This window comes from Sinocyclocheilus anshuiensis, unplaced genomic scaffold, assembly GCF_001515605.1.
Source record: "Sinocyclocheilus anshuiensis isolate Anshui unplaced genomic scaffold, SAMN03320099.WGS_v1.1 scaffold1010, whole genome shotgun sequence".
NCBI classification, from domain to species: Eukaryota; Metazoa; Chordata; class Actinopteri; order Cypriniformes; family Cyprinidae; genus Sinocyclocheilus; species Sinocyclocheilus anshuiensis.
The window spans coordinates 227652-239800 of record NW_015537936.1 but is presented as its reverse complement, the minus strand read 5'-3'; the positions used below and the strand labels follow the sequence as shown (position 1 = coordinate 239800).

Genomic DNA, 12149 nt, shown 5'->3' with positions numbered 1-12149 from the left:
GTCCTGCAGAGTTTAGCTCCAACTTGCCTCAACACACCTGACTGGAAGTTTCTATGCCTAGTAAGAGCTTGATTAGCTGGTTCAGGTGTGTTTAATTAGGGTTGGAGCTAAACTCTGCAGGACACCGGCCCTCCAGGACCGAGTTTGGACAGCCCTGTTGTTGCAATATTCATCAATTGTGATTAAAATTGGATTCAGTTCTCATCTGATAGTGTCCGTGCCATCAAATCAATAATATTACTAGTGAATATGAAGTGACTTTTAACCCTATAAACCCTGAAAATCAACTGTCTTTTAGAAAGTAGCATAATAAATGTTAACAGCACACAAAACCACATTTTCAAAACATGTAATATGCAAGAGAAACCCCTAATTCTCAAATAACACAGGTCTGACTTCAGACTGCGGTTACACACGAGATACTGAGATGAAGCACCTGTTTGATCAGCATGAGGCTCTGAGCAACATTTCACTCCGTCTGCTCCTGAGGGAAAACTCCGGAGCTTCGTTTTACTGGAAGTTACAGTGGTTAAATGTCGACTGAATGACAAGTGACCTCTAAAAACGTGTACACATGAGGAGGAGGTGACACGAGGAATTCAAAAGCACCTGAGAAACAAACACGAACTGCATTCTTGAGCATCTGTCACAATTGGAGCAAAACTATGGAGCTTATAATATGACAAAACTATCTGAATTTGTATTGTATAAATTTGAATTATTGACAAGTGGCATTTTTATGTGGCATTTAACATAGTTCTGAATTAGATTATTTTTTTTTTTACTTGAATATTGATAAATGCAACTTGTCAATTATTCAAATTTATACAATACAAATTCAAATAGTTTTGTCATATTATAAGCTCCATACAAAACACGCTGTGATGCAAACAGCCAGATCTGTGAGCCCTCGTACTATGAAAGCTTGTTTCTGCCATGGAACAAAATAATAAAATAGGCAACTGCAACCTTTTTTCTTCACAATTGTGAGTTTATAGCTCACAACTTTTTTTCTCTCAATATATCTCAATCTTATATTGACAACAAAAAGACAGAAATGTGAGTTAAAAAGTCTTAATGACCTTTCTTATCCCATGGCAGAAACAAGCTTCCATATCAGACTGACAGACACGCTACATAATAACATCTCTGACTGCTTTGACGTTTCCCTTCCACTAATCTGCTGTGAGATTCGATGGAAGTTAAAGGGAACAGAGTCGATATTCCTGATAACAGAGGAAGCTGATTCCAGGTCACCATGATCCCCTGACACAACCCAGGGTCGTGACCCCTGTGAGAAAGCTTCTGCTAGGACGGATTTATGGGTGATTATCAAAAAGTACAGTGCATGGAAATTCGTATGTGGGGAAAAAACATTTGAGTTTCATTCAGAATTTTCTGCACTGAAAACAATTTAGTAAAAAAAAAAAAAAAACTAGATACAAAGTAACAATTTAAATAAAGCTGAAATTTTGAAGTAGAAAACTGAAATTACATTTTCTTGTACAAAAAATACTCCAATAATCTTTGTTCTATTTACCAAATAAATAAATAATCAATTAATCAGATTTGTTCAGAAGGGTCAGTAAATAAGCATACGGGAATTTAAAAAAGGGGGTGCTCCAAGCCAATGGTCAAAGGGCATTATTATTAAATACATTTAATATAATTAATTGCACATCACTACAAACAGTAGTAGAAAAAAGGGAAGGGAAGCTGGAAGGCAAGTGGATTATCTGTCCATTAAAGCTGCTCATCCTGTTAATTTCTCTTTCTCATTCTCCTCTGAAAGCCATTTGCAGACAGCTCAGGAGCTGAGGAACATTGTGGAGGGATGAAGTCATTTTTGTCGTTCTTCCAGAAATGAGATTCAGCCCTGATATCAGGTACCCTGACAGGGAGGGAAGGAGGGAGTAATGGATGACAGCAGGGCTGTAAAAAAAAAAAAAAAAAGAAAAAAAGAAAAGTGATACTTGGAAATGAAAAGAGGTAGAAAATAAAGGACTGATTGAGTGGAAATGAAGCGAGTGAGTGGAAAAGAGCACAGGAACATGGAGGAGAAGAGAAAAGGGGCTCTAGTTGTTCCCTGTTGTTTTCATTTAAACAGGCACCAGGAATGTGGCCTTCTTTTCCTTCACTGCTGCAAAACGGCCATGAACACAACAACCAGCATAGCACAAAGAGAGAGAGAGAGGTGAAATAAAACTTTACTTTCTCTAGTGCAGATAATTAACTAAAACTAAAACTTTTACTTATTTGTACGTGCATACAGACGACGGCGGGTGTTGTTCGATTTCTGTTTAATTAGATTATGACTTTAGCCGGATTAAGGTAATCAAAAATCTCGGTTTACATAGTAGATTCCTAATCAGAGTATTGTCTTAATCGTGTTAAAATCGGAGTATTGTTGTCCATGTAAACGTACTGACTGACATGCTAATCACAGCATCATATTAGGTTTGTTAATGCAAATTCACTCTTAGTATTAGTGATTTAAACAACCACCTAGCAATCACCTGCAACAACATTAATTTTGGCACCGCTAGTATCAGCAAACAACATTGCAGTTTCAAACTATTTCTCAAATAGTAATAAGAAAATATTTTAATGACACTTTAATATTATGCTTTAATAATATTTTGTCTCCCACACAGACTTGATTACTTAAGAAAATATTAACGCGTGTAAAATCATTAGGCTACATTTTGAATTTGAAAATTCAACACAAATATATTTTTCTTTAGACTCTGCTGGAATAAAATCTTAAACCAGCCTAAGATGGTTGTTGGTCTTAGCTAGTTTAAAATAGTTAGCAAGCTGATCTTCCAGCGTGGTCTGCTGAAAAGTGTCAAAAACCCCTCTGAAATTAATCAACAGTCCTCTTAAACCAGTAAACCAGCTTAGCATGGTAAAGCCATTTTTTCCTCTGCAGGCAAACCGATGAATCACTCACAACAGCAGCAGTGACTCTGTAAGCAAGTTTAAAGAGTGAGAAAATCTACAAACATCTCTCACATATCCAGACACTGCATTAAAACACACTGACTCACAAGCGTCTGGGTTAACATACACAGGGAATTACTCTCAGTTAGAGGGGAAGACACAGACGTAACTGTGTCCTCTCTGAAACGACAGTCCGATCGCAGGCAGACAGCAAACACATGCCCTCATTCCAGCTGAGCCTTTAATCCCGCTAAAGACACTGAGCAGCAGTTACAGCCAGAACAGCATCAAAGCTTTGACAAGTCATGCAAACACAGCACACAGTCGTCTGGAGTGTGTGTATGAGTGTGTGCGCTGTCTCACGCCTGGCACTTTGTTTCCAAACAGTCTATCGAGCAGAGCAGCACATTCCAGCCTCTGCAGCTCATCAAACATATTAGTAACCACAACAACTTCCTGTTTCTGTTCCCCAGCTTCCTGTCTGCGCAGGATCACTCGGCACTGGCACTGATAAAGGAGCAGAGACTCTTATAACACACACACAACAGACACTCAAACACACACACAAGCAGTGTCCCTCCCTTTCCTGCTAAAAACACACATCATAAACCAGTTAAGACCTGCAGACCAGCTGAAGTCATAGAGCTAAAAATTGAATGTTGAGAAGATTATTTGAGATATTGAGATCACTAACTTTTGACTGCAGACTTACGGGACAGTTTGAGACTTTGAGATCTCTTCTGAAACTCTTAAGCAAGTCTGCATTTGCTCTCTGTTTAATCTTTTAAAGATATAGAAAAAAAGTTTCATTAGCACAAAAATATTTTCAATTTATCCATCAATTTGTGTTTCCAGGCATTTACAATGGACGTCTGTGGGGCAAGGTATTGCTTCAGGATCATCATTACAATATGCACTGGTTTACACAAGAAACAATATGTGTTATTATGTCCAGTGTGACAGAATCACTCACTGACTTTGTCAGTGCAATGTTATATCCAATCTTTCATCGTCATACAAATTACTATTTACATGGAGCAAACTCCAGCCACTGGAACTACATCAGTAATGCATAACCAGATATGCATCAACCTTGAAAAGTAGTCCCAAAATGGACAATTTGGTTGACTTTACAGATCAAATACAGATCATAGTATTCAACTCAAATGCTTTAAAACATAAGCTTTACATTTCTGCTTGTAAACCCTCTAAAGACTGACCACATAGATTCTCACAGGTGCATCGCTGTAGAACTTAAAGGGGTCATATGATGTTGCTAAAAATAACATTATTGTGTGTATTTGGTGTAATGAAATGCGTTTATGCAGTTTAAAGTTAAAAAAACACATTATTTTCCACATACTGTACATTATTGTTTCTCCTCTATGCCCCGCCTTTCTGAAACGCATGGATTTTTACAAAGCTCATCGGTCTGAAAAGCGAGGTGTGCTCTGATTGGCCAGCTATCCAGTGCGTTGTGACTGGCTGAATACCTCAAGCGTGTGACGGAAATGTTATGCCCCTTACCATCATACTGTGGTGCCGTTTACCGGAGCCACGAGACAAAAACATTAAAACCCATTATAAACGAGGCATTTGTTGCATTCAGTGGGGACATAATTACGGATTATAATGACTTATACTGTCTTTTTACGCGTTGCATTGCATCGCGCAGCGTAAACATAAAACCATGTCTGCATTTGTGATCGGAGAAATGACAAACTACAAGTGCTACTCTTCACTGCTCAAAACTCACGTTTGAATAATCAGTGGCAAATATTTTAAATATGAAAACGTACTTTTCAGGAGCGTCCGGCGGGCTTGCAGCAACCACATGTGACGACCCCGGGCTGGACTCTGCTTCGTCCACAGTGAAAGCCGATCCAAGCGGCAGCAACAACAATACTACAGCGAGAATAAAAGTTACGCCTTCTTTCTTTGCGTGAACATTTGGGCGGCGTTATGCAAATCTTCCCACATCGTGACGTAGACATGTGGGGGCATGTTAGAACGAGCCGTTTTAGGTAGGCGTGGTTGACTCTTAACTTTTATAAAGAATAGGCTCTCTTTGGATTTGAGACTTTAGTCTTTGGAACTTTACAGATCTTCTTTATGCACCAAGAGCTTGTAACGCTCCAAAGAGAAAGGAAAAATTTAAATCGCATCATATGACCCATTTAAATGAGGAAAAAGTGGAGTTTAATCAAGAACATCAGCAACATGTTTAGATTTTTCATTACTGTGTGGCAGCATCTTTTGATTATGAACACAAACTCTCACACATTTGTTTTGTACATGGAGGTTATTTAGCAGGCTTTGCTTTTGTTAGGTTCTTTTATCTCAGCTCTTTTGCTTGTCTTTGTACAGCTGAGCACAATGTGTTCACCCTCCTCTATCCAAGAACCATTTCACATTACCACAGCATTGAGACATCTTCACAGGTTACTCACAAAGAGCTCAATCTGAGGGTGTATTCCCCTCCACAGCCTGTCCACATGTGTTTTTCCTTCATCATCACAACCTCAGGGAATACTTAGCTAACCCATCTCCACACACTCGTCGCAGCCCCTGTAATAAACACCCTGTGTTTATGGTCTGAACCTCTCCAAGCCTCAATATTCATTAACCCACTAGTGTCAGATGTCCACCCGCTCCTCTTTCACTAAAGAATGACTACAGTAATACAGGCAACATAATTACCCTGGTCTCAACTTTTACGTAATAAATGCCATTACTGTGGTTAATGATTACCCGATTATCCAAATCACATAGAATGCCACCAAACACATTTGAAGAACTAAGTTGAAAGAATTCACAATCCACTGGCCTCAAAAAGTAACTTGACACTTAAAAATGACTTATAAGTATCATTGCATTAGAAGCATTTCTTAAAAGGAAAGATAAGCACACTTGGTTTGATATTTACTTATATAATGCAATGTAGCTCATCCATATTTAACTGTGGCTTAAGTGTACAAATACTTTTTGAGGCCACTATATTGATTTACAAATATTCTGTAGACAAAATCTTTGGACACTGTACTGAAAGGAGGAAAAAAAACCATGAAAGAAACATCAAACAGCCCTACACATGTCATAAAGCAGGCATTAGTCTCTGGAAATGCGCCTGGAGCTAACAGCTTAAGAGGAGGAACGTTTAGCTCTATTTACACTTCGTGTTTTCATTAGCCAGAATACAAATGCGTGTGTGCAAGTTCCTGAGAAGAGAGTCAAAAGCTTGCGCGAGTCTCCAAGACTCTGTCAATGATGGGCTCAAATTAGACTGCATAATCCAAGCTGAATGACAAGGCCATGCAAACATTTCCCCAATGTGCACATGATAATGACCCTTGCGAGGAAAAAAAGGAATCTGGCCAACAGAATGTTACTCAAACTCATCTGCACCCTTTATATAATCAGCCAATATCAGGCGGCTCCAAGTAGAGTGCTAAGTGGACCACAATACTGAAAGGACAATCTGGCACAGACAAAATCTCAGGAAAGTACAGCACCATAAAAGGTGGACTGAGGGAAACTATGACCAAACCCAGTGTCTGAGACAGACCAACCGTGCTACAGATGGCTTACCAAAGCCATACAGTGAACTAATCCATCATTGAGAGTATGCAAGGCTTTGGAAAACATCACGGCCCTCGGACATACACTATCAAGCACAACACTGTTAAATATGAAGTATTTGAAAGGTATTTCTCCCTAAGGTCAGTCTGGTAACACAAGCCTTTTTTGAAGGTTACTTTAGTCTTTTCTAACTTTCTATACAACGGATAAACCATTACATAAATACACAAAGAGATAAAGCATTCCCTTCAAAATACGCCAGTTAAGAATGCCAGAATATTCGGACTTTTCATAGAGGCAAGTAAACAAAGGAACATTTGCGGCAGACAGTGGGAGAAACACACATAAGAGTATACACACACTCACACACACACACTCTACAGGCATTGGTCCAAAAGGAAGGTAGGCTAAGGAAAAGAAGAACAACATGACTGCAGAAGAACCTGCTAGGGGCAAAATAAATGTCCTTCATATTTCTAAGAAACATTGTTCTGCTCTTTCCATCAGAGACAAAAACAAAGTCGGGAGCTGTAAATTCAGCTGCACAACAACCTGAGGTAACAACATGTCAAACGCTGCACAAATAAATTCATAATTTTGCACATGCATACCCACTCAAGCTGAAGGCCTTAAAACTCTCATCCAAGTTCTTTTTAGAGCAATACATCAGATTTATCCGCAATATAATTCAGTCCAGAACACCAGCATAGAGGTCTCATAAAATATGAAAAAAACACTTCATCTGGCTTTGCTCACAAGTTATCGCCCATGATTATAAAGCAAAAAGGCTACATCCAATACGGTTTATAGAAATATATTTGCAAGCATTTACATCATTGCCATAAACAAATTCAAAAACATATAAATAACCAAAATAGAGAACAAAACATCACTCACCACTCTCGGTTTGGCCTTCAGAGAGGCAGTGGAAAGTTCCTCGCTGGACTTCCTCTCTAGTTTTGGCTCAGCAGTGGTGGTAGGAACTGAAGGCGTGGAAGTGGTGCCTTCCAGAATAACCCCACCAGTAGCTGCTGGGGTCTCTGCCGGGCACTCTGGAGAGTTCAAGGCCAAGATGTATTGCTCAGTGACGTCCTCTAATGATGGAGTTTCCTCCCCCGGCACTGTTTTGCTGGGTGTAGAAGACTCTCCGACATGGCTAGACCTCTGGAAGTCCTGGGAGATGTGGGCATGTGAAGGAATGATGGGCACAAATGTGGCAGGTTCACTGGCATGCCGCACGTGTTTGGGTCTGACTTTTGAGGCAGGAAGCTGGGGGAGGATGGATGCGGAGGACTGCTCTTCACCTTGTTCAACTAAGTGATCCCCGTCATCACAAGACAACTGATGGGTAAAGCGGTTTGTGTGTTTCTTGGGGCTTCTGCGACTGGTGCGAGGAGACAAAACCTGAGCTAGCTTAGGGTCAAAAGGAAATGAGGGCTCACCTGGGGCTTTTGTTTCTCCGTTATGACCAAGGTGGGAGGGCAACACATGCTCAGATTGTGAACGAGACCTTCTGGTTGGACAATAAAGTTGTTGTTGTTCGCTATTGAGCGCCCAAAGCTCGTCTCTTTGCTCGGATAAGATGGGCTCACTGCTGGAAGGTGGTATGGATTGTTCTAGTTCACAAATTGGCTCGCTGGGATGCTTTTGGAATTCTAGGACAGTATTTGCCAGTTCTCCACGTCTGCTAGGGTCGCTAAAGCTCTTTTTCTTCACAGCCTTGCCATTCACCTTCTCATCAATAAGATTGTCCATTGCGCCAGGTTCACAAACAATGCTCTGAATAACAGTACTGTAATCTCTCAGGCTGTCGCTACACATGGAAAGGTCACTGGCAGCACTGCCTGTATATTCAGAAAGATCTGCTGCAGAAGACTCCACACCAACACCCACCTTGGAACTTAGAGAGAGTGAACTGAGCAGGTTGCTGTCCATGGAGAAGCTCTTTCCGCCATCCTCTGCATCTGACCGACGTCTATGAGGCATAGGATCACTCAAGGAACGGTAAGCAGACTCACCATTAGACTCTCCGTTACTGCCATTGCTGGAGTCTGAGCCGTTGTTTCCAGCGGAGGAGAATTTCCTTCGCCTGCGAATAGCACTAGGAGTAGACGGAGCCTCCAAGGCCCCCTGGTTTACATTTTTACTGCTGCTAATGTCTCCTCCTATGGCTACTCCCTCATACTCCGTCTTAACAGACGGAACTTGAGATGAAAGAGATTCCTCTGGTGTTGTATAAGGCAACTGCTCTTCGTACAACCCTGACTGATTCCAAACGGTGAGAGTCTGATCCAGCAAGTCTTTACCGCAGGATAGCCCCCCATATGAGCCAATCTCTGGCTCTGTGACAATTCCTTCATCTGTCAGGCTAGATTCATGGCCGGAGAGTTCATCCAATGACTTATCACAGAACATGTTCTCCTCCGAATTTCCCTTCTGTAAACATTTTCCACTTTTTCCATCAGCCTCCCCTTCCTTACACCCAGTAAAATCAGAGTGTTCAAGTCTACTCACCTCCTGCTTTGCCTTATCTTCTTTTTCAGTGTCTATTTTAGCATCACTGCTTTTTGTCTTGAAACGGTCTTCCTCATAATCATCATAGTCATCCTTACTTTCGCCCATCTGACAAATGTCTCTTATCACCTGTCTGGCTTCCTGCACGTAGTGGTCTTGCAGAGGGGTAGGCATTGGCTCGTCGTAACAGTAGGTACTTCTACAGTCGTCGCTCTCCACCTCCCTGTCAGCAATCAACACCTGCTCGCCACTATCTTCAGAGTCTAGCCGTCGCTCGGGGGAACTCCTTAAACCTGGCCCGCTACTATAATATTGCTGCCCTGCTGGCTTCTCAGAGTAAGAGAAAGACTTTGCCCTCCTCAAAGTAGCAGTGAGATCCTTCAGGGAAGGGCGTCCATGGTGTGGCCGATTTGTCCTTGAGCCCATTCTGTACACAGATGTACCTTGATCAGAGTTAAGACTGCCCTTGTCATCTTGTCCCTTTTTCTTCATTTTCAACTCAGACAGATCGGTCTTAAGGTAGCTAAGAAGTGATAGAGTTTCAGAGGCAATGTCAGGGTTGGATATAGAGATCCTGTTCCTGTCTTTCTCATTATTTAAGGAGTGGCAGAATACCCTGTTGTCTGAACTGCGGGTTTTATATTCTGCTGGGCTTAAGCTGGACACAAGCTTAGGGTGAGCTCGAACTGGGGCACGAGACAAGTTATCTCCATGGCCAAAACTAGGCGAGCGGTACATGGTGGCATTGCCATGGTATGTTTTACTCAGAGCAGCTGATGAAGCCCTGCCATAGCTGTGGATGTTGGCTGGCTGATCCTCTTCTTTTAACGTCTCTGTGCTAGAATACCTGCTACTACTTCTTGACCCCAACGGACTGGATGTAAATGAGGGTATAGTGACTTTCGAAACCCGCGACACCTGAGGAACAGGGCTAGTTCTGACTGACCCCTCGAAATTTCTATATAGGTGCCTAAAGCTGTCCTTAGTCACACGGGATCGTTGAGATGTGCTGTCTCGTGCCCATGGCATGCCCATATAACAACCCCTAGAATGGAAACCTTCAATCTTGCGGCCCACCGTTTGAGAATCACACGGCTGCATCATTACAGGTTGGTTGTCACTGTCATCTGACTCTTCATTGCCTCTGCTGCAATTGCTTTTCTTCTTTTTCCTTAGCGAGCGACGTCTTACGTCCTTGTTGTGGTGTGCTAGCGCTGCAGGGCTATCTTCCTCACTGCCTGAAGACCTTCCTCTCAACTTAGCCCTGATGCCATACTTGTTTTGTGGGAAGTTATCGCCTGTCCGTTCTCTGAGCTTCTCGTCCTCTTCTCCAGAGCTCAGTCTTCCCCCAGTGCTGGCTAGTTCCACGGAGGGCCCTGTCTGTGGTTGGGAGGAGTTATGCGAGGAATGCGAGCTATCCGGTGGCTGTGGCTGCTCTGCCCTCTGTCTCTGCAGCTGCCAACGGTGAGACCTGAGGGGCAAAGCGGTCGTTCTACTGCGCGGTGGGGGAGCAGGAGGAGAATCACAATTCAAAAACTCAAAGGAATGGCTTTCAGCAGCTAAAGTATGGAAGTTAGGGATTGAATAGTCCGCATACAATGTACTGTTGTCATGATGAGAGCAGTTTGTGTCTTGCCAGTCTCCCCTTGGCTGGTGGGGGAACTGTTTGTCACTTTTGTCTGGAGTTGAGATGCCCTCTTTAGCGTCGAAATGCTGGAGGTGTTGACATGCAGATTTCAAGTCATCAGCATCTGAAGTTGACCGATGTTGCTTTCTGCGTCCATCCCCAAATAGTTCTCTAATCTTAGAAACGCTTGGCCAGTTTGCATCAATATGAATAGATGTCTCTCCATAGGAAGGGTGATAGTGACGAGATTTGCATGTTGGGCTCCCTAAAATAAAAACATTGTTATATTAACACACATGTATTCATTACGCAGACACATTGATCCAAATCGACATTCAAAGAACATCACAAGCAAATTTTCAGTGCACTAAATACAGTACACTAAGCTAACTTTAAAGTACAAGCCAAATTAGTACATAAGCTTGAGCCAGAAGCATTATAGAAAGTGTCTTTGTTTATGGCAGACGAATTGTTGGGTGCTAAATGAAAACTAGTGATTTCAAAACAATGTATCTTACCTGTGTTTGTGCCACCCACAGTTTTCTGGAGCCTGTGTTTATCTCCTCTGCCCGAATCCGACCCTGACACAGACTCTTGAGCCGCGCAATATCTTTTACTGTCCTTAAGTTGTTTCTCCGTCGCAGACTCAGAAAACTCCTTGGATATGCAGCCACTCTCGCTCAAAGACGAATCTTCGACACTTTTTGTGTTTTTAACGCTTCCAGTGTTGACTAATGAGCTCTGTGTCCCGTCTGTGCTCAAACTGAACTTCTCAGAGAGCTGACGAACCGATGGAGATACTCCATGCGAGGCTTTCTTGAGGTCTGCGGTCGAGAGGCTGGCCGCTGAGATTTTGGAAACTTTTCTGGATTCAGTAACAGCGTGCGTCGCTTGTGATGGCTGCGCGCTGTGCTCTACGGCGTCTGGGGGAAGGGCACCGCACCTATCCAAATCCCCTCCAAATGATCTGCGCTTTGCGCTCCAGCTCTCTACCTTTTTGAAAGAGACGCTTCTGTGAACAGGCGCTTTTCTTTCAATCGCCCTTTCAGCCATTGCGATGCCTGTCCTCCCACTTGTCTTTCTTACTATTCTCTCAGTTCATTGATGAATAGTCCGCACTTTTCTTCTCCTTCGTGTTCCGTGGTTGCCTTTACCCCCTGAAAACAACTTACAATGCCCCCATTTAACCACAAAAGTTGCTTGGCAGTGTTTTCCGAAGAGGAGGACAAAAAATTCAGGAACAATAGATTAGCTTGTTTACGAAAACAGAGTTATATCCCCAGAACTTTGCGCATGTTTGCTTCCCTTAGTGTCCATCCATGCATTTAGAAAGAGCTCAAAGTTTGAGCAGAAAACTCCCAAGTGTTTCAGCCCAACACACACTAGAGCAACGTCTGAATAATGTACATTTTCCAAAGTAAATCCCATTTCCTTGGCCGACTGACTTTTTTCAAAAGCATGCTTTATTTCCAGCTGGAATAAGTGC

General features: G+C 42.3%; 1 protein-coding gene across 2 annotated transcripts in view; it reads right to left on the bottom strand.

The window, feature by feature from the left end:
- The window catches only part of LOC107658847 (rho guanine nucleotide exchange factor 17-like), a 25603-nt gene extending 13454 nt beyond the window's left edge, over positions 1–12149 (bottom strand). Inside the window, exons 1-3 of one of the 2 annotated variants that reach the window (XM_016447519.1) lie at positions 11182–12149; positions 7420–10928; positions 1671–1932 (exon numbers count right to left, since the gene is read on the bottom strand). In XM_016447519.1, coding sequence (XP_016303005.1) covers positions 1762–1932; positions 7420–10928; positions 11182–11716 — 4215 coding nt within the window. In that variant the 5' untranslated portion in view covers positions 11717–12149 and the 3' untranslated portion in view covers positions 1671–1761. Of the gene's footprint in view, positions 1–1670; positions 1933–7419; positions 10929–11181 lie in introns of those variants that run through there. The other variant, XM_016447529.1, reaches the window with a different exon arrangement.